This window comes from Myotis daubentonii, chromosome 21, assembly GCF_963259705.1.
Source record: "Myotis daubentonii chromosome 21, mMyoDau2.1, whole genome shotgun sequence".
Taxonomy (NCBI): Eukaryota; Metazoa; Chordata; class Mammalia; order Chiroptera; family Vespertilionidae; genus Myotis; species Myotis daubentonii.
The window spans coordinates 1,120,352-1,141,983 of NC_081860.1; the positions used below are offsets into that span (position 1 = coordinate 1,120,352).

At 59.9% G+C, this 21,632-nt stretch overlaps 1 protein-coding gene across 1 annotated transcript; it reads left to right on the forward strand.

Annotated features, from left to right (window-relative positions):
• Positions 1–852: 852 nt before the first annotated feature.
• On the forward strand, positions 853–21,082 carry FAH (fumarylacetoacetate hydrolase). The gene is made up of 14 exons (XM_059678351.1): positions 853–1,024; positions 3,816–3,926; positions 6,209–6,330; positions 7,631–7,680; positions 8,775–8,865; positions 9,803–9,900; positions 10,004–10,056; positions 13,156–13,255; positions 14,315–14,445; positions 15,891–15,966; positions 16,524–16,570; positions 18,059–18,160; positions 19,299–19,416; positions 20,866–21,082. Exons 1-14 carry the CDS (start codon positions 944–946, stop codon positions 20,943–20,945), a joined length of 1,260 nt encoding a protein of 419 aa, XP_059534334.1. The 5' UTR covers positions 853–943; the 3' UTR covers positions 20,946–21,082.
• The last annotated feature ends 550 nt before the right edge of the window (positions 21,083–21,632 follow it).

Genomic DNA, 21,632 nt, shown 5'->3' on the forward strand with positions numbered 1-21,632 from the left:
TATCATTGTAACGGGCATGTTCAACATACCCCCACCCCGAAAAGGAGAAAAGGAAGTAGAGTGTATTTGCTAGTGACTTCCAGTGGTTTTTATTTTCAAACACAACAGTTTTGGCCTTTTCAGACACTTAGATGTAATTAGAGGGTTGGCAGGTCTATTTTAAAACGATGAAATCTTCCCCTTCAGTCATCTTATGGCCACACCCCCGCGCACACACCCGGGTAGAACAGGCCACATCAGCTAGGGGTCGGTTGCTTTCGTCACTAGTTTTGAATCAATCCCTGAGGCATCATGGAGCGCCCCTCTGTACCCCGTGTTTTGCTGGGTGTTGACCCAGATGCTCACAGAATGAAACCTTGCTGCCTTTAAGGGGAGGGTCAGGCCTGTGCAGACTGAACAAGTCAATAGCCCGCGGGAGAATGGCTGGGCCCATGGGGCGGGGCTTTTCCCGGGGGCGTGGTCAGTGGGCGGGGCTTCCGGGAGGCGCGGTCGGCGAGGCGGGGCTTCCGGAGCCGTGGACAGAGGGGGCGGGAGTATCGGGGGTAAATTGGGCGGGGCTTCCGGGAGGCGTGGCCGGAGGGGCGGGAGTATAGGGGCAAATTGGGCGGGGCTTCCGGGAGGCGTGGTCGGAGGGGGCGGGAGTATAGGGGCAAATTGGGCGGGGCTTCCGGGAGGCGTGTTCCGCGGGGACGGAGCTGCGAGAGGCGTGGCCTTTGAGGCGGACCTGAATGGAGGCGTGGTCGGGGGGGAAGGGGCTGCCAGGAGGCGTGGTTAGCGGGATCGCGGCGGCCGAGGGGCGTGGCTAGCTGGGCGTGGCTTTCCGGGGGCGTGGTCAGCGGCGGGCTGTCCGTCACGTCGGGGGGGCGGGCCCTCAGGAGCGCTCCCGCCGGACGGACCCCGGCGCCGAGTCCGGAGTCCCGCTCGCGGCTCGGGTCCCGTCAGCATGTCGTTCGTGCCGGTGGCCGAGGACTCGGACTTCTCCATCCACAACCTGCCCTACGGCGTCTTCTCCACCGCAGCCAACGTGAGCCGGGGGCGCGGGCGGGCGACCCCTCACCTTGGACCCCTCACTCGGGAGGGACCCTCCCCTTCCGCTCGGGCCTCCCCGCGCCGTCTGCGCGCCCCGGGGAGCCCCGAGGAGCCCCGAGGAGCGCGGGGGGCCGGCCCACTCTGCACCCGAGGACCGGGTCGTGCGCGCCCGCGGTTCCCGGTGCCGCTGCAGGTTTGCGTGGGAACGAGATGCAAACGGAGGTCGCCCGCCGGGGCAGCTTGTCCCCGGGACCCCGCGGGCATCGGGGGCGCCCCTGCCCTCGGCGATCGCGCTCCCAGGCCGGCGGGACCCCGGGTCCCCGGAGCGCGGGCGCCCCGTGTCGTCCGGGGCTTCGAGGCCGCGGGGCTGGGGGTCCCTCCGACGCCCTGGGGGGCCAGGAACCCCACTCTCCCTTCGCGCGGCGGGCCCGGCGACCTTCCAACCTTGCGACATGCCGGTTGGACATTCTTGCGACACGCATGCCGGTTGGAAGCCGCCGTGTGGCCTGACTTGGGTGGACGTGAGCCCTGAAGACGGGCTCATGGGCAAACGGGGGTGAACCGGCCCCGGGCTGGGGGTGGGGGGCGCTGGGGGCTGGGGGGCGGGGAGGGGAACCCCAATCCTTTGCGGGTGTTGGTGGTCATGTTGCTTAGACGCCTGCTCCCAGCTTTCAAGGTGAAACCGCAGAACCCCAGACCCGGCCTGCACCCCAGGGTGCCGCCTGGGCCCCTGCCCCCAGGGTGACCTTTGGCCCCCAGGCAGGGTGCCTCTGGGGCCACCCTGCAGCCAGTGCCTCCGTCCATTTGTCCGTCTGGGACAGCCGGCCTGTGGCCGAGCACCTGCCAGGCCTGGGCAGAGGTTGCAGGGACACAGGGGGCGCAGAGACAATGGGGGGGGGAGCAGCTTAAACCCTAACCCCGTGAGCACCCCAGCTGCTGCGAGGCCCTGGTATTTGTCCCCGAGGTCCTGGCCTCACTGTTTCGGGGAGCACCCAACGATGACGGGGGTGGGGGTGGGGGGACGCTGTGGCCAGAGGCAGGTGGGGTGCTGGGACGGGCTTTTTCTGGAATCAACGCCCCTGGCAGGGCGGCCAGTGGCCTGCAGATCCGTCCCCTTCAGCTGTGTTTTTTTAAAATATATTTTTATTGATTTTTCAGAGAGGAAGGAAGAGAGAGAGAGAGAGAGACATATCCATGATGAGAGAGGATCATGGATCGGCTGCCTCCTGCACGCCCCACGCTGGAGATGGAGCCCGCAACCCGGGCAGGTGCCCTTGACCTCGAATCGAACCCTGACCCCCTGGTTCATAGGTCGACGCTCAGCCACTGAGCCACGCCGGCCGGGCTGTTTGTTTTTATTTTTTTTAATATTCACCCGACGATCTGCTTTTATTGATTTTGTGGTTTTTGTTTTTTTGTGTGTATGTTTTGTTAATCCTCACCTGAGGATATTTTTCCACTGATTTTTAGAGAGAGAGGGAGAGACAGAGAGAAACATCGATGTGAGCGAGACACATCGATGGGTTGCCTCCTGCATGCGACCCGACCAAGGCCCGGGCGGGGGAGGAGCCTGCCACCGAGGTCCGTGCCCTTGACCGGAATCGAACCCGGGACCCTTCCGTCCACAGGCCGGCGCTCTATCCATGAACCACACCGGCCAGAGCGGCTTTTATTGATTTTGGAGAGGAAGGAAGAGGGAGAAAGAGAGAGACATAGATGTGAGAGAAAAGACATGGATTGGTTGACGCCCATGGGTTGAACCCACAACCTTTTGGTGTACAGCAAGCATGTCCAACTCGCGGCCCGCGGGCCGCATGTGGCCCACAATGTGTATTTTTGCGGCCCGGCCAATGTAACGGTGTGCAAGAAAGGTTTTAATTAAATTTTCATCACTTATTTTTTACAATGTCCTGTTGTACATCATTATGAACAATGAGCTACAAGGTTCGCTAATAACTGATGACTGTCATCGTGTTGCATTCATGTCCCTCACGCGCCTCACGCGCAGGCGCACCGTCTCTCCCCACTGACACCGGCAGCGAAGGTTCTAGAAGCTGGTGGCCCCGTCCTTAGTCTGGGACTGACCTGCTTGGTGTGGCAACAGGAAATACCTCGCTTCCGGAGAACGAGAGAAATAGGTTTATCTGCGTGACGCTTATCCATTTGTGCAGGGACTCAGGGTCTGGTGAGTTTATGTTCAAGGAAAAAGATTAATTTTTATTAAATTTTATTACTTTATGTTCACGGTGACTCATTTATCTCAGCCCTTTGCATTCAGCCCGTCTCCATCGAAACAAACCTAGTTCTATGAAAATGGAAGCTTTAGTTTTTTTGCGGCCACATCCACGCAAACCTTGTTTGACCCGCGTTCGCCTCTGAGTTGGACACGCTTGCTGTACAGGATGATGCTCCGACCAATCCAGCCACTGGCCCGAGGCTCCCCCGCCCCCCGCCCCCCTGTTTCCTGTGGGAATCTGCAGGGACAGCCACGAGGGACATCTGGGGGAGACCGCCCCTTCCCACCGCCCTCTGAAGAGTGCTGGGGTGGGGGCTTGGCCTCTGGCCTTCCAGAAGATTCCAGGGCCTTTGGGCCTCATCGAAAGCTGTCACTGCAGCCGTTTCAGCCCCTTGGGGGGCACGGAAAGCTGGGGTTCAGTGCTGAGGACCCAGTCCCTTTGTCCCTCTGCAGGGGGCCCTTGGGTTCCTAAGCAGACAGACGCTCTGGGTCGCTGAGCACCGCTCAGCTGAGGCTTTTCCCTGCGCTGACCGTGCCGCCTTCCTCCCAGCCAAGACCGAGGATCGGCGTGGCCATCGGCGACCAGATCCTGGACCTGAGCGTCATTAAGCACCTCTTCACCGGGCCCGTCCTCTCCAAACACCAGGATGTGTTTGTTCAGGTAGGACATGGCGACATGGCGTGGCCTCGATCCCAGTGGCCCTGCAGAGCCGGACCTACAGCCCCGGGGGCGGGGGGGGGACAGCTGGGCCCAGTGCCCTCTATGTTGGCAGCCTGCAGGGTACACACCTGTGGGATGTGACTTCACTCCCCTAAAGATCTGGTGCTTTTTAAAAAAATATATATTTTTATTGATTTCAGAGAGGCAGGGAGAGAGAGAGAGAAACACCAATGATGAGAGAGAATCATGGACTGGCTGCCTCCTACACACCCTCTACTGGGGGTGGAGCTCACAACCCGGGCATGTGCCCTGACCAGGAATCGAACCCAGGACCCTTTAGTCCACAGGCCGACGCTCTACCCACTGAGCCAAACTGACTATGGCTTTAAAATATATATATACACACACTGAGTGGCCAGATTATGATGACCACCCCATCAGTACTTCATTGACACTTCCAAAAATACAGAATATTGAGAACTTCCTAAGCAAATACTCTCAAGGTTTTATTATTACTATTATTTGCATAACTAATTCACTTCGTTGTACTGATGGGGTGGTCATCATAATCTGGCCACTCAGTGTGTGTGTGTGTGTGTGTGTGTGTGTGTGTGTATAAAATTATTGATTTCAGAGAGGAAGGGAGAGGGGAATAGAGAGGGGGAAACACCAATGATGAGAGAATCATGGATTCTCTCGTGCCTCCTGGCATGTGCCCTGTCCGGGAATCCAACCATGACCTTCTGGTTCATAGGTCAGTGCTCAACCACTGAGCAACACTGTCTGTGCTCTTTTTCTTTTAAAAAAAAAAAAATATTTTTACTGATTTCAGAGAGGAAGGCCGGGGGGGACAGAAACATCAATGATAAGAGAGAATCATGGATCAGCTGCCTCCTGCACGCCCCCCACTGGGAATCGAGCCTGCAACCCGTGAATTGAACTGTGACCTCCGGGTTCATAGGTTAATGCTCAACCACTGAGCAACACCAGCTAGGCTCTTTTCCTTTTTTGCTTTTATTTATTTATTTTTAAAATACATCTTATTGATTTTTTTACAGCGAGGAAGGGAGAGGGATAGAGAGTTAGAAACATTGATGAGAGAGAAACATCTGCCTTCTGCACACCCCGCACTGGGGATGTGCCCGCAACCAAGGTACATGCCCTTGACCGGAATCGAACCCAGGACCCTTCAGTCTGCAGGCCGACGCTCTATCCACTGAGCCAAACTGGTTAGGGCTCTTTTTCTTTTAAAAAAATATATTTTGTACTGATTTCAGAGAGGAAGGGGGAAAGGGAGAGAGAGAGAGAGAGAGAGAGGGAGAGAGAGTGAGAGAGAGAAGAACACCAATGATAAGAGAGAATCATGGGTCGGCTGCCTCCTGCACGCCCCACCCTGGGGATCGAGCCCACAACCTGGGCATGTGCCCTGATTGGGAATCAAAGTGTGACCTCCAGGTTCATAGGTCGACGAGCAACCACTGAGCCCCACCGACCAGGCAAGAAACCTTTTCTTGACTTACTGATGGGGGTGTGCATACCAGGGGTGGGCAAACTTTTTGACTCGAGGGCCACAATGGGTTCTTAAACTGGACCGGAGGGCCGGAACCAAAGCATGGATGGAGTGTTTGTGTGAACTAATATAAATTCAAAGTAAACATCATTACATAAAAGGGTACGGTCTTTTTTTCTAATAGTTTTATTCATTTCAAACGGGCCGGATCCGGCCCGCGGGCCGTAGTTTGCCCATGGCTGGCATAGACTGTGATAACCGCAGACTGGAGAGTCCGGTGGAGCCACACAGCCACCTCCCACCGAGGGCCAGGCCGAGCGGCACCAGCAGCGTCCCGACAGCGGCTCCCGGCTCTGCCCGTTGTGTGTGCGAGCCCGTGAGGGGCTGAGTCCCATCAGGAGAGCCGAGCCCTCTCCCCACCTTGATGCACAGGCGACAGAGCTAAGAGTGAGCGTCCTGGGCGTTGCCGTGCCCAGGCGAGGAGTGACAGGGCCCTGGAGGGCAGGCCGGCCTCCCCTGTGGGCAGGAGGGGCTCCGCCCGGCACTGTCCCACCCGTGACCTTCTCTCCCATCCCACGGAGGAGGTCCCGGTCCTCTCAGCTCCGCCCCGGACCCGCTGGTGGGATCAGGGAGCAGTCCCTCCATCTCTCTCCTCGGTTGCGTATTTGGTTCATCCTCACTCTATCCCCACGAGGGGGCGTGCAGGAGGCTGCCAATCACTGACTCCCATCATTGATGTTTCTCTCTCTCTCCCTCTCTTCCCCCGTTGCAGCCAACCCTCAACAACTTCATGGGGCTGGGCCAGGCCGCCTGGGAGGAGGCCCGCGCTTTCCTGCAGAACCTGCTGTCCGCCGGCCAGGCCAGGCTCCGGGACGACGCGGAGCTGCGCAAGCGGTGAGGAGCTCGCGCGTGGATGTGGGGGGCGGGGCGGGGAGGGGGGCGGTGACGTGACAGCCGGGACCATTCGCAGTCACCGCAGGGCTGCCCTGGCCTCGGGGACCCCCTGCCCGGGCTGCCCGTCAGTGGCGGGGCTCCGGGGGGGACTGAATTACCCCTGGCCACTGGCCCTCGTCCTGCCTCATCAGCATCCGCCGGTCCTTTTTTTAAAGAAGTTGTTTTAATACATTTGTGTGGTTATCTTTAAAATATATTTTTATTGATTTTAGAGAGGAAGGAAGAGGGAGAGAGAGATAGAAACATCCATGATGAGAGAGAATCATGGATCGGCTGCCTCCTGCATGCCCCACACTGGGGATTGAGCCCGCAAGCCAGGCCTGTGTCCTTGACCGGCATCGAACCCAGGACCTTTGTCCACAGACTGACGCTCTATCTACTGCGGCAAACGGGCTCGGACTGTTTGAACCCTGACCTCCTGGTTCATAGGTCAATGCTCAACCACTGAGCCAAACCAGCTACGGCTAAGTTTGTTTGTTTGTTTGTTAAATACATTTTATTGATTTTTTACACAGAGGAAGGGAGAGGGATAGATAGTTAGAAACATCGATGAGAGAGAAACATCGATCAGCCGCCTCCTGCACACCCCCCACTGGCGATGTGCCCGCTACCAAGGTACATGCCCTTGACCGGAATCGAACCTGGGACCCTTGAGTCTGCAGGCCGACGCTCTATCCACTGGGCCACACCGGTTAGGGCAGGGTTTTTTTTAAAATATATTTTTATTGATTTCAGAGAGAGGAAGGGAGAAGGAAAGAGAGATAGAAATGTCAATGATGGAAAAAAAGAAAAAAAAGTAATAAATAAATAAATAAATAGAGAGAAAAAAGAAACGAAAAAAAAAGAAACATCGATGATGAGAGAGAATCATGGATTGGCTGCCTCCTGCAGGCCCCACAGTAGTGATCGAGCCCACAACCCGGGCACGTGCCCTGACTGGGAATCGAACCCTGACCTCCTGGTTCCTAGGCCAACGCTCCACCACTGAGCCACACCGGCCGGGCCGTCCGTGTCCCTGTCTGGTTCCGAGTCGAGGGCTTTAGCTCGATTCCTAGAATGAGACCCGGAGCCAGTGAGGAGGCATCTGGGCTTTAGTGGGTGGACCCCTCCCTGGTCCAGCCCGGCCTGGCAGCACGCACAGGATTCTGGGAGGGGCTGGGCTGAGCCTGCGGGTGGCCACCCCCAGCGGGCACCTTGGCTCGCCACGCGCTTGACCCTGAAACCCCTGGCTCTGTTTCAGTGCTTTGGTCCCCCAGGCCCTCGCCACCATGCACCTCCCGGCTGCCATCGGTGAGTCCCTGCTCGGGCGGCCTCCTGGGCCAGCGTGGCCGGTCCCTGCTTCCTGGTGGGAGGGGCTCTGGGGCTGGGACCCCCCCCTCCCATCACCAACTCGGGCCGATTCGAAGGCTCGAGCTCTTGTGTATTGTTTGTTTCTCAGTGAGGAGTTCTGACATAATGTTCTATTTTTTTTTAATTGTTTAAACATATCTTTATTGATTGCATTTTAAAAATATATTTTATTGATTTTTTACAGAGAGGAAGGGAGAGGGATAGAGAGTTAGAAACATCGATGAGAGAGAAACATCGGTCAGCTGCCTCCTGCACGCCCCCCACTGGGGATGTGCCGCAACCAAGGTACATGCCCTTGACCGGAATCGAACCCGGGACCTTTCAGTCCACAGGCCGACGCTCTATCCACTGAGCCAAACTGGCTACGGCTTGATTGCATTTTTAAAAAATACATTTTTATTGATTTAATTGAGGAAGGGAGAGCTAAAGGGAGAGAGAGAGAGAAAAACATCAATGATGGGAGAGAATCATGGATTGGCCGCCTCCTGCACGCCCCCCACTGGGGATGGAGCCCGCCACCCAGGCCTGTGCTCTGACCGGGAATCGAACCCTGACCTTCTGGTTCGTAGGTCGGCATTCAACCACTTACCACGCTGGCCGGGGTATTTATTTATTTTTTGATATATTTCTTATTTCAGAGAAGGGGAGAGAGAGAGAAAATCAATGATGAAAGAAAATCATTTATCGGCTGCCTCCTGCACGCCCCCCACTGGGGATGGAGCCCGCCACCCGGGCCTGTGCCCTGACCGGGAATCGAACCCTGACCTCCTGGTTCCTAGGTCGGCGCTCAACCACTGAGCCACGCTGGCCGGTCTGAAACCATTTTTTAAGCTCATTTGTGTCCATCTTGTGCTGAGCTTTGCTGTGGGGGGTGCCCCCGCCTGCCGCCCCTCGGAACGGGGTGCCCAGGAAGCTGGCTCTCCTGGTTCCTCCATCTGGCTGCTGTCACCCCGTCCTTGGCATGTCCCTTCTCTGTCCGGAGGCGCCCGGGTCCCCGATGGGCTCTCTCTCTCTCCCGCAACTTCCCTCCGCAGGCGACTACACGGACTTCTACTCCTCGCGGCAGCACGCTGCGAACGTCGGGATCATGTTCCGGGGCAAGGACAACGCCCTGATGCCCAACTGGTACGTCCCAGGCCCGGGTCCGACGGTTCCGAGCCTGTCCTTCCGCTCCCAGCGGCACGCGGTCCCGGGAGTGGCCGAGTCCCCCTGGGGTTCCGAAAACCAGTTGAAGGAAAAACCGACCGTGATGACGATCACGTGTCACCCCTTCTGGAAACAACGGTCTCAGGTCTCAGCGTCTGGTCCTCTCAGCTCCGCCCGGACCTGCTGTGGGATCAGGGGGCAGTCCCTTCATCTCTTATTTCTGTCCATCCTCACCCGGTCCCCACTAGGGGGCGTGCAGGAGGCTGCCAATCAGTGACTCTCATCATCCATGTTTCTCTCTCTCTCCCTCTCCCTTCCTTTCTGAAAGCAGTCTGTACTAATAATAGAGGATTCTGCTAATTGTCCGGGACGCCGTCACAGTAACAGTAACGACCAAACAGCAGGCTGCATGGGGCGGGCAGGCCGGCAGGGGGGTTATGAGGGACGACCAAACGAATGAACAGCAGAGCAGGCTGCATGGGGCAACCAGGCCGGCGGGGGGGGAGGGGGGCAATTGGGAGTGACCAGGCTGGCAAGGGGGGCAGTTGGGGGCAACCAGGCCAGCAGGGGGGAGCGATCAGGCTGGCAGGGGGGGCAGTTGGGGGCAGGCAGGCAGGCAGGCAGGCAGAGGCGGTTAGGGGCGATCAGGCCGGCAGGGGTGGCAGTTAGGGGCGATCAGGCCGGCAGGGGTGGCAGTTAGGGGCGATCGGGCAGGCAGGCAGGTGAGCAGTTAGGAGCCAGGGATCCTGGACTAGAGAGGGTGCAGGCTGGGCTGAGGGACCCCCCCCCCCACCCTGTACACATTTCGTGCACTGGGCCTCTAGTAAAAATATATCTTTTTGAAAAAAGAATGCTGACATGTCTTCGGCCACACGCGACGGCACTGACGCCGGTGCCCTTTGCCTCCCTCCGCCAGGCTGCACTTACCCGTGGGCTACCACGGCCGCGCCTCCTCCATCGTGGTGTCGGGCACGCCGATCCGCAGGCCCATGGGCCAGATGAGACCGGATGACTGTGAGTGCCCCGCGGCCAGGCCCCGCCCGCGCGGCCCCGTGTCCCCACGCGTGTCCCCGGGCCTGGCCCTCACGGCAGCCCCTTGTCCCCGATGTCATTGCAGCGAAGCCTCCCGTGTACGGCCCCAGCAAACTCTTGGACATCGAGTTGGAAATGGTAAGCGTCTGCGGGGCCTCGGGGTCTCCGCGTGGTGTCGGCACGGGCTCTCCGTAACCAGGATGGCAGGCCCGGCCGGTGTGGCTCAGTGGTCGGCCCCAGCACCGAAGGGTTTGGGGTTCAATGCCAGGTCAAGGGCACGCACGTACCTGGGTTGCTGGTTTGATCCCCAGCTCCGTTCGGGCACATGCAGGAGGCAACCAGTCGATGTGTCTTTCTCTCATCGATGTTCCCCTCTCTCTCTCTCTCTCTCTCTCTCTCTCTCTCTCCCTCTCTCCCTCCCCCCTCCTTCCCTCCTCCGTCCCACTCTCCCTAAATCAATGGAGAAAATATCCCTGCGTGAGGAGTCACAAAACAAACAGAAAAGATAAAAGAAGCGATGGCTGGATACCACATGGTGGAGCCTGGCCCAGTCGGGGAGAACAGCCTGCCTCATGGAGGCACTTTTCTTTTCTATTATTTTATTATTTTTTAATTAATTAATGAATTTTGTTGTTGTTAATCCTCACCCAAGGATATTTTCCCATTGATTTCTAAAGAGAGTGGTGGAGCCCTGGCCGGTGTCGCTCAGTGGATAGAGCATCGGCCTGCGGACTGAAGGGTCCCAGGTTCGATTCCGGCCAAGGGCACAGGCCTGGGTTGTGGGTTCGGTCCCCAGTGGGGGGCGTGCAGGAGGCAGCCGACCAATGATTCTCTCTCATCATGGATGGTTCTATCTCTCTCTCCCTTCCTCTCTGAAATCAATAAAGAAATATATAAGAAAAAAAGAGAGAGAGAGAGAGTGGAGGGAGAGACAGAGAGAAACACCGATGTGAGAGAGACACATCGATGGGTTGCCTCCTGCATGCGCCCTGACCAGGGCCCGGGCCTGGGAGGAGCCTGCAAGCAAGTGTGTGTCCTTGACCTGAATCGAACCCAGGACCCTTTGGTCTGCAGGCTGATGCTCAGTCCACTGAGCCACACCGGCCAGGGCATGGAGGGACTTTTCATAGCCACGCCCATGGTTTAGGCGAGGCCTGGGGAAGCTCTGGGTGTCCACTCACGGCAGGTGGAGGAGAAGGGGTGTGGGCCCCCCCCCCCGCCCCAGGGCTGTGGCTGTGGAAGTCCAGGTCGGCTGGAGGCAGCAGGAGCTCCCGGTCTGTCCGGTCCTGCCTGCTGGTCTATTTCGACTCTGTCCTGAGAAGGAAATGTGTGGGCACCGCCCGGGGGCCCCCCAGGCCCAGCGAGGCCCTCTCAGCCGGCCCGCTGCCTCCTGCTGCCGTAGCCACGGTGCCCCGTGGACCCCAGAGCAGGTCTCCCAGCCCAGACCCTCCGAGCCCAGGTTGGGGCGGGCCTTCTCTCCGGGTGCACGGAGGGAGGACGCTGCGGGCAGGGGCTTCCCGGTGCAGAGCCGGGGAGGGGAGGGGAGGGCCCCTGGTCTTGGCTGCGGTGCGATCCGCTCTCAGCCGGGGCCCTGGGTCTGTTGTCTGACCTGGAGGAGATGTTTGCCATGTGTAAACACTCATCACTCAGCAAATAGGACTCCGGTTCTGCTTTTGCAAATGTCACCGTGACTCTGTGCTGTTGACGGGCGTCGCCCCAGGTTGCCCCCATGCCGTGTGGCTGTTCTGCTGGCTCCTGGCCACTGTGTTGGGGGTGCTTTTCTCCCCAGGGAGGTGGGTGGTGGGCTTGGGTGGGGAGGGTACACGCCACTGGCTTCTTGGCTGCGTTTTGGAGGCAGCCTTTTCATTTTACACAAATAATTATTTTTTTCCCTTTTTTTGTGGGTGAATCCTCACTTGAGTATATTTTTTCCATTGATTTTTAAAAAAAATATATATATATATATATATATATTATTGATTTCAGAGAGGAAGGGAGAGAGCGATAGAAACATCAGTGATGAGAGTCATGGATGGGCTGCCTCCTGCACGCCCCCCCGCTGGGGATCAAGCCCGCAACCCGGGCCTATGCCCTGACCCGGAATCGAACCGTGACCTCCTGGTTCACAGGTCGATGCTCAACCATTGAGCCGTGCCAGCCGGGCTCCATTCACTTTTAGAGAGAGTGGCAGGGCGGTGGGGAGAGACAGAGAGAGAGAAACATCGATGTGAGAGACACACATCGATTGGTTGCCTCCAGCACATGCCCTGTCTAGGGCCGGGGATCGAGTCTGCAACCCAGATACTTGCCTTTGACTGGAATCGAACCCCAGACCCTTCAGTCCATAGGCTGACGCTCTATCCACTGAGCCACACCTGCCGGGGCTGATCCCCTCAGTTGCCACCAGCCTCACGTGCCGTCGGGTCCTGCCATGCTGAGCTGTGGCGGGCAGCAGGGCAGGAGCCAGGCGGCTGCTGTGCCTGGCGTTCAGGGCTGATCCGAAGGGTCATGGGCTGGAGTGCCCCGGCTCCCCGAGGCGGCCATGGAGTCGTCTAAGCACACGACTTAGAAATAGAACCGGACAACCAAGGGGTCCGGCCGCCTGTCCCTCCCTGAGCCGATGCGGCCGAGACAGGCTGGCATCGTCTGTGAGCGTTGATGCCAATCCCGCCGGCAGCGTGGGGAGCAGCAGGTCACCCACAAACATCTGCTCTGCCCCCACCACAGGCGGCTGCTTACACTGGGGAGAAGGACAGAGATGGCATGGGAAGTAGGCAAAGGGTGGGCCAGGGGGGCGGTGCACAGGTAATGTGGGCTGGGGGTTTGCAAAGGGCTGGGGGTCTGCAAAGGCCTGTGGGTATGCAAAGGGTTGGGGGTTTGCAAAGGCTGGGGGTCCTCAAAGGGCTGGGGGCCCTGGTTTCTGCAACCAGGTTGTCATGTTTCCATGGTAACAGGCAGCTCCTGGTGGGGAGGATGGGCTGCACTTCCAGGTGAGCTCCCAGGTCCCACTGCAGCTCCCATCAGGCCAGAAGGCGCCTCCTCTACTCAGAGCAGCACAATCGCGGTTGCGAGAGCGTGATCGCTATGTCTTACGGTTCTAGCTGGTCCCCCATATCCCACTTCCGCCCCCGTCAGAAACCCTGCATTCGGGGCCTCGGACAGGCCTGACCTTTGCCCTCCAGGCGCGCGACCTGGGGCGCCCGGTGAGCCCAGACCCTCCCCCCTCCCCCGCGGCAGGCTTTCTTCGTAGGCCCCGGGAACCGCCTGGGGGAGCCGATCCCCATCTCCAAGGCGCAGGAGCACATCTTCGGGATGGTCCTGATGAACGACTGGAGCGGTGAGTGGGGCTGCCCCCTGCAGACCTCCGCTCCCGGCGGAAACGGGGTGTCTGGGGCGTTTTCCCAGAGCCCCGCTGGGTCCCTGGGTGCGGTGCTGGCTCGGGAAGCCCGGGGTGTGGGCGTGGGTCCCACACAGACTTCTCCGCTCTGAGCCCCGGCGTTCCCCTCCGCGGACGGGACACGGCTGACGGCACAGCTAACAGGTCTGAGCACTGTGTGTGGCGTCCGAATGCCTCCTGGCGATACTTCTTAATATGTTTTTATTGATTTCAGAGAGGAAGGGAGAGGGAGAGAGAGAGAAACATCCATGATGAGAGAATCATGGATCGGCTGCCTCCTGCAGGCCCCCCACTGGCGATCGGGCATGTGCCCTTGATATGAATCGAACCCGGGACCCTTCAGTCCGCAGGCTGATGCTCTATCCACTGAGCCACACTGGCTAGGGCTTGGTGATATTTTTTATACATATTTTTATTGATTTCAGAGAGGAAGGGAGAGAGAGAGAGAGACATCAGTGATGAAAGAGAATCAGGGATCAGCTGCCTCCTGCACGCCCCCCACTGGGGATGGAGCCCACAACCCGGGCCTGTGCCCTGATGGGGAATCGAACCGTGACCTCCTGGGTCCTAGGTCACCACTCAACCCCTGAGCCACACTGGCCGGGCCTCCTGGGGATCTTATCATCCCCATTTTGCAGATGAGGCACTGAGGCACAGAGAGGTCCCCGTTAGTTGCTGAGCTACCGTTTCCATCAAACTCAGCAGCCCAGCTTCCGAACTGCCTCCACCCCAGGCCCGTGCGGGAGGGAGACGGGGCCTGGGAGCGTCCGGCCCCTTCACGGGGGACCATCCCGCCTGCCGGGTCATCCCAGCACAGTGACCCCCCCAAAGGACCTCTGTCCTGGGCATCCGAGGCCGATAGCCCTTGGTCCGGGCAGCCTGGGTGGGGCCTAGTGGGGGCGGCGTGCTGGGCACCTCTGCCCCGGGGTCAGGGGAGGAGGGAGCCGGGGGCCGAGGTCCGGGCAGCCTGGGTCAGCCCTGCCCGCCCTCCTCCCACAGCCCGAGACATTCAGAGGTGGGAGTACGTGCCGCTGGGGCCGTTCCTGGGGAAGAGTTTCGCAACCACCATCTCCCCGTGGGTGGTGCCCATGGAGGCCCTCATGCCCTTCGTGGTGCCCAACCCGGAGCAGGTGAGCGCCCGTCCGCAGGGAGCCCCGCACCCCGGCCCTCTGCCCACCGTGACCTCCAGGCAGGCGCCCATCACTCCGCTTGTGCTTTCCCGGCCCGCCCCCCCTCCCCGAGCACAGTTATTTTGGTGGAAAACACACCGTTTTATAACCTTCGGAACCCTCCCTCTGAGGCCAGGGGACCTGGCATTTGGCAGGACAAGGAGTCCCTGCCAGGGCCACCGCATTGCACAACGCACCCGGCGGCTGGTATTGTCTTGCGATGGCGCCCCCTGGGGGCCGCGGGGGAGAATGCACTGGGAGCTGGTCCTGGAGCTGATGTCCGGCCTCCTCTCACCCTCGCTCCCCCGCCCCCTCCCCGCGTGGCCTCCCCCAGCGCCCTGTGACCCCCGGCCAGTGCCCTGGCCCAGTTTCCCTGCGTCTCCCGTCCTGGGCTGTGGCCACGTGACTCCGTCCTCCACACCTGCCCCGGCATCTCCCTGCTCGGGCCCCACCCCGCCCCCAACCCCCTCTGCGCCCCTGCACCCAGACACCTCCCTCTACACCAGCCCTTCCCGGTCACCACCTGGGCTCAACCGGCGGGACTCTGGCCACTTCCGAACCATTGATTACTCAACGTTTTTCCTTTATTTTTATTATTTTTAAAAAATATATATATTTTTTATTGATTTCAGAGAGGAAGGGAGAGGAAGAGAGAGAAACATCAATGATGAGAGAGAATCCTGGATCGGCTGCCTCCTGCATGTCCCACACTGGGGATCGAGCCCGCAACCCGGGCCTGTGCCCCGACCGGGAATCGAACCTGGGACCGTTCAGTCCGCAGGCCGACACTCTACCCACTGAGCCACACCAGCTATGGCTCTTTTATTTTTCTGTTCTTTTTTAAAAAATATTTTTATTGATTTCAGAGAGGAAGGGAGAGAGAGAGAATCATCAATGATGAGAATCCTGGATCGGCTGCCTCCTGCATGCCCCACACTGGGGACCGAACCCAGGACCTCTTGGTCCATGGGACAACGCTCAATCCACTGAGCCACCACAGCCGGGCTAAATATATTCTTAATCGATTTCAGAGAGGAAAGGAGAGAGAAACATCACTGATGAGAGAGAATCATGGATTGGTTGCCTCCTGCATGTGTCCTGACCGGAATCGAACCGTGACCTCCTGGTTCATAGGTCAAAGACGACGCTCAACCACTGAGCCAGGCTAACCTGGCCCCTCCCTGCCTGTCAGGGGCGCCCCTGCTTTGGCCCCTGCACCTCTGACCTGCCCCTCCCTCGGCCTCGCGTTCCCTGGAGTCTGGCTCATGGGACCACCCTCACCTCTCACGGACCAGGGACCTGGCGCTGGGTCCCTGGAGAGCTGCCCCTCTACCCCGTGTCCTCCGCTGAGCTCCCCTCCACCCCTTCTCCCCACCACTGACCCTCTGTGTGCTCTGCCCTCCCAGGACCCCAAGCCACTGCCGTATCTCTGCCATGACCAGCCCTACACGTTCGACATCAAACTCTCTGTCGCCCTGAGAGGTACCATCCAGGGTTGGAGGGTGTGGCCAGGGGCTCAGGGCTCCTGAGCTCGGGGGCCAGCAGGGGGGTGGGGGGAGGTATCTCCTGCTGCAGCCTTAGAGACATGTCTTTTTTTTTTTTTTTCTTTTCGAAAATATATTTTAATTGATTTCAGAGAGGAAGGGAGAAGGAGAGAGAGAGAAACATTGATGATGAGAGAGAATCCTGGACCGGCTGCCTCCTGCACGCCCCATACTGGGAATGGAGCCCGCCACCCGGGCCTGTGCCCTGACTGGGAATCGAACCCTGACCTCCTGGTTCATAGGTCGACGCTCAGCCCCTGAGCCCCGCCGGCCGGGCCCTGGTTGATCCCTGTGTGTGCCCTGGCCAACTGAGCTCCGACCAGGGCCGCGCTCATGGCTTCTGGGACGCGTTAGGCAAACATGAGGTTGGGCGATGGGCAGCTCAGGCCACAAAGTCCACCCTACAAGGTGGTTTTTATTGGGGTTTTTTGGTTTTATTCCTTCTGAATGGACAGAAGTGAGTCTCTCTGTCCATGTTCCCCGTCTCTCCCACAGGAGAGGGAATGAGCCAGGGCGTTCCCATCTGCAAGTCCAATTTTAAGGTAAGCGTGGGCGCTGGGCCAGCCATGGACGGACGGACGGACGGGAGGGACCAGGGGAGCCGTTCCCTCTGGCGGGAACCGGGAGCAGCGTCCGTGTAGGGAGACGCTGGCGGGTCGCCTGTGGGCGCCACGGAGCCGGCCCTGGGTCACGAGGTCCTTCAGAGGGAGGCCAGGGATTTCCTGGGAAACCACACATGTTCCCGGAGGGTCTAGTGTCGGCTTCTGTCCAGCTAGGGCAGCGGTTCTCAACCTTCCGGCCCTTTAAATACGGCTCCTCCTGTTGGGACCCAACCATGACATTATTTCCGTGGCTACTTCATCACTGTCATGTGGCTGCTGTGGTGAATCGTCATGTAAATATCCGATCTGCAGGATGGTCTCAGGCGACCCCTGTGAAAGGGTCATTCGACCGCCAAAGGGGCCGCGACCCACAGGTTGAGAACCGCTGAGCTAGGGGCTGGATGGGTCAGAGTGACTTTTTTTTTTTTTAAGTGAACTTCTTTTTTCAGAAATTTATTAATTATTATTTTTTTAATCCTCACCTGAGGATAATGTTCCCATTGATTTTTAGGGAGAGTAGAAGGGAGAGGGGGAGACAGACACATCGCATGGTTGCCTCCCGCACGACCCGGACTGCAACCGACATACATGCCCTTGACCCGAATCGAACCCGGGACCCTTCGGTTCACATGACGCTCCATCCACTGAGCCACACCGGCCAGGGCTGAACTTCTTTTTTTTTTTTTTTTAATATATTTTGTAATTGATTTCAGAGAGGAAAGGAGAGAGAGAAACATCAATGATGAGAGAAAATCACGGATTGGCTGCCTCCTGCACGCCCCCCCACTGGGGATTGAGCCCGCAACCCGGGCCTGTGCCCTGACCGGGAATTGAACCGTGACCTCCTGGTTCATAGGTCGGGGCTCAACCCCTGAGCCACGCCGGCCGGGCAAGAGTCGTTTCTGAGGAGTCAGTCAGTCCTCTGCCTGGACGGGTGGCTCTGGGGGTGGCAGATCTCAGACACTGTGGACGTGGGGAGGTGTGGGAGGACCCTGCACCTGAGCCTGTGGGAGGGGCACATGGTCCCGCCCCCCCCCCCACCTCCCTGCAGGTGCCTTGTTCCGAGGCCCTGGGTGGGAGAAAGAACTTGGGGTCTTTGCTCACGAGGGGCCTCTGCCGTGATGAGGACCTTGTGCCCCTGGGCTCGGGGGGCACTTGAGGGGCAGAGTGTCCTTAGGGACAGAGGAGTGGGCTGCACATTGAGGCTGTGGGGGAGGGTGGGGGGTGCAGGGCTGGCACAGAGGGGGGTGGTCCCTGGGCTGCTGTGCAGGACAGCTGTCATGGCCCAGAGGAACCTGGGAGAGCGGGTGCGGTGTGGGGGGGAATCCGGGGGGCCTGGAGGAAGCCGGGGGGCCGCTGTGCAGGCCTGGCTGTGTGAGGGCCCATCCCCCCGCCCCCCCCCCCCCCCCCCCCCGCCCTCGCCCGCAGCACATGTACTGGACGATGCTGCAGCAGCTCACGCACCACTCCGTCAACGGCTGCAACCTGCGGCCCGGGGACCTGCTGGCTTCCGGAACCATCAGCGGGCCGGTGAGTGCCCACCTCACGCCGATCCAGCCCCCCACGCCCCCTCCCTGCTCCCCACGCAGCCCCCAGGGCCCCGGCTCACCCCCCGGCGGGCGTGTGGACGCCTCTGTCCTACTCGGCTTCCTGCACGTCTGGGTGGGGGAGGGGCTTCCTTTCCAAACGCAGGGCGAAAGGGCCCAGCCGGCGGGGCTCAGGGGCTGAGCGTGGACCTAGGAACCAGGAGGTCAGGGTTCGATTCCCGCTCAGGGCACAGGCCCGGGTGGCGGGCTCCATCCCCAGTGTGGGGTGTGCAGGAGGCGACCGATCCATGATTCTCTCTCATCATGGCTGTTCCTCTCTCTTGCTCCCTCTCCCTTCCTCTCTGAAATTAAAAAATAAAAATAAAAAATATTCATAATTACAAATTCCGAAGGAAAGAGACGGGCGTGGGAGCAGGAGGCTGTGTCTGTCAGGCGGGGTTGGGGGGTGGGGGGGAGGGAGGGGGGAGAAGCAGCCTGAGTGTGTGGTGTCACCGTCCCACACTGCGCGCTCCCAGGATGGGGTGGCCCGGCTGCTGTGGTCTCCCCTCCCCGCCCCGCCCCACCCCCATCCCCGTGCCACTGGCAGGCCAGGGTGGGGTCTCAGAACCCCAGAGATGGTGCCTTGCCGGGGGGAGGGGGGGTTGAGGAGGGAGGTGCATTGGCCAGTCCCTTCCAGCCAGGTCCCGACTGCAGCCTCTTGTCCCCAGTGGGGGGCGGGGCCTGGCATCCCCCCAGGGCGTTCCCGTGGGGTTCCACCAAGGCAGGGTCTGGGGGGGGCCCAGATCCCCCGCCCCCGCCCCGGGCTCCCAGGTCCTGTCCCTGCCGGAGCCGACAGGCTCACCCAGAGGTGGGTCCCTGTGATACTTTCTTTGTTTTTCTTCTTTCTTTTCTTAAAAATATATTTTTATTGATGTCAGAGAGGAAGGGAGAGAAACATCCATGATGAGAGAGAGTCATGGATCGGCTGCCTCCTGCACGCCTCACACTGGGGATGGAGCCCGAAACCCGGGCCTGTGCCCCAGCGGGAATCGAACCCTGACCTCCTGGTTCGTAGGTGAACGTTCAGCCACGGAGCCACGCCCACGAGGCCCTGTGACACCTCCTGCCTTTTCTGTCCGCAGGAGCCAGATAGCTTCGGCTCCATGCTGGAGCTGTCCTGGCGCGGCACGAAGCCCATCGAGCTGGGCAACGGGCAGACCCGGCGGTTCCTGCAGGACGGGGACGAAGTCGTCATCACAGGTGCGGGCGTCCCCTGCCTGTGTGCGCTGTGCTGTCTCCTGCCTGTGTGCGCTGTGCCGTCTCCTGCCTGTGTGCGCTGTGCCGTCTCCTGCCTGTGTGCGCTGCGTCGTCTCCTGCCTGTGTGCGCTGCGCCGTCTCCTGCCTGTGTGCGCTGCGCCGTCTCCTGCCTGTGTGCGCTGCGCAGTCTCCTGCCTGTGTGCGCTGCGCCGTCTCCTGCCTGTGTGCGCTGCGCAGTCTCCTGCCTTTGTGCGCTGCGCCATCTTCTGCCTGTGTGCGCTGTGCTGTCTCCTGCCTGTGTGCGCTGTGCCGTCTCCTGCCTGTGTGCGCTGTGCCATCGGCTGGGCGGCCGTCTGCCTGGCTCGGCCCGCCTCCCGCATCCCCATGTCTGCTCGCTCTGTCCCTCACCCCAGCCTGGGGCCCCAGGGGTTCTCCATCGGACCCTCCCAGACCACAAAGGCCCGGGATGCCCTGCTCCGTCCCCGGCTCCCTGCGCAGTGTGAAAAAACAGTGTCAGGTCGCCGTCGATCTGGACTTGGCGGAGACCTGGGTCCGGGTGTCTGTGAGACGGGGGAGGGGGCGGTGGGGGCCAGCTTTGCCCACCGGGACCGAGTAGAGGGGTGGAGTGAGAGGATGTCATCGCCGTCTGCATTCAGGAAGCAAACGCAGCCTGTGCTTTTTGCACATGCTGTTCCCTCTGTCTGGCATGCCCTTCCCGGCGAACTCCTACGCACCCGTCAACGCCCAGCTCAGATGTTCCCGCCTTTCTGCCCTCTCAGCGCCTGGCTGCCTTCTCTCCTCTAACCCTTGTCTAGAGGTGCCGGACCCTCCTCTCTGTCTTCCCCTCAAAATATCCTTCAGGGTGAGAGGGGATTCAATGAATGGCACTAACGCCAGTGGGGCATCTATTCTGTAGGCCAGCATGTGCTGGGGGGGGGGGCGCTACGCGGGGCATTTCATCGGATCCTCGTGTGCCTGAGAGACGGGGGCCGTTACTCCTGTTCCCAGGTGAGGGGGCCGAGCTCAGTTTTCTGTGTGTCCATCTCATCTTGGCGACAGTCCTCCCTGACGGCTGTGCTTGCTCATTGAACCCATTTCACATATGGGGAAACTGAGCCTTAGGGCGGAGACCCAAGGTCACGGTGGGGAAGCCAGGCTTTGAACGCGGGCCTCTCGCTTCAGGCTAAACCCAAACCCACGCGGGAAGCTGTGCAGCCCCTCGGGGTGTTTCCCGAGGGTCTGTGAGGGGGGTTGGGGCCCGGGGTCCCACCTCGAAGGCCCCCGGCGGCTGCGACGGGCTGTCCTCCCGTGGAAAACGCACGTCTGTCCTCCCGTCGGCGCCCGCCTGCCCCGGGCCGGGCTCCGTGACGGCTGTCGTTGCGGCTGCCCAGCCTCTGGTTCCCGTGCCCCCAGCGGCCGCCGCTGACCCCTGCCCTGCCCCCTCTGTTCCAGGACACTGCCAGGGGGACGGCTACCGCGTGGGCTTTGGCCATTGCACGGGGAAGGTGCTGCCCGCCCTCCCACCGGCGTGAGGTCCTCTCCGGCGTCCTGGACACACCTGGCTGGACCCCCACCTGCCCCCCGACCCCGGGACCAGGGGCCCCTCTGTGGCTGTGGGCCCCCCCCCCCGCCTTCAGGAACAAATGAATAAAAGCCATGGTGCCCTGTGGGCGCAGTGTGGGCGTCTTAACTCGGCGGGTCGAGGTGGGAACTGCTCCCCAGGGGGCCATTCATTGGTCTGTTTTTATCAGTGAGATGGCGTGGGGGGTGGGGGGGTGACCAGGGGAGGGGCGGATGAACCCGCACCAGTGGATACACAGGCTTGTGGGTCCCTCGGCCTGGCGTCCGGACCAGGACCCCTTGGGCATTGAGCCAGCGCCTGGAATTCTGGGACGGCTTCAGGGGACAGGGAGGCACGGCTCTCCCAATCCGATTAGAACATGCAGCCCGGCCAGTGTGGCTCAGTGGCTAGAGCGTCGGCCTGCGGGTTGAAGGGTCCCGGGTTCGATTCCGGTCACAGGCACATGCCCTGGTCGCAGGTTACCCGGCCCTGGTCGGGGCGCGTGCAAAAGGCAACCCATCGATGTGTCTCTCTCTCACATCGATGTTTCTCTCCATCTCTCCCTTTCCCTTCCACTCTCTCTAATCAATCAATGGGAAAAATATCCTCAGGTAAGGATTCACCAAAAAGAAAAATAAATAAATAAAATTTAAACCGA

Coding starts and splice junctions, on each gene's coding strand:
- FAH (XM_059678351.1), top strand. CDS start 944: ATGTCGTTCGTGCCGGTGGCCGAGGACTCGGACTTCTCCATCCACAAC. Junction 3,927..6,208: donor ACCAGGATGTGTTTGTTCAG/GTAGGACATGGC, acceptor CCCCCGTTGCAG/CCAACCCTCAACAACTTCAT. Junction 15,967..16,523: donor ACTCTCTGTCGCCCTGAGAG/GTACCATCCAGG, acceptor TCTCTCCCACAG/GAGAGGGAATGAGCCAGGGC.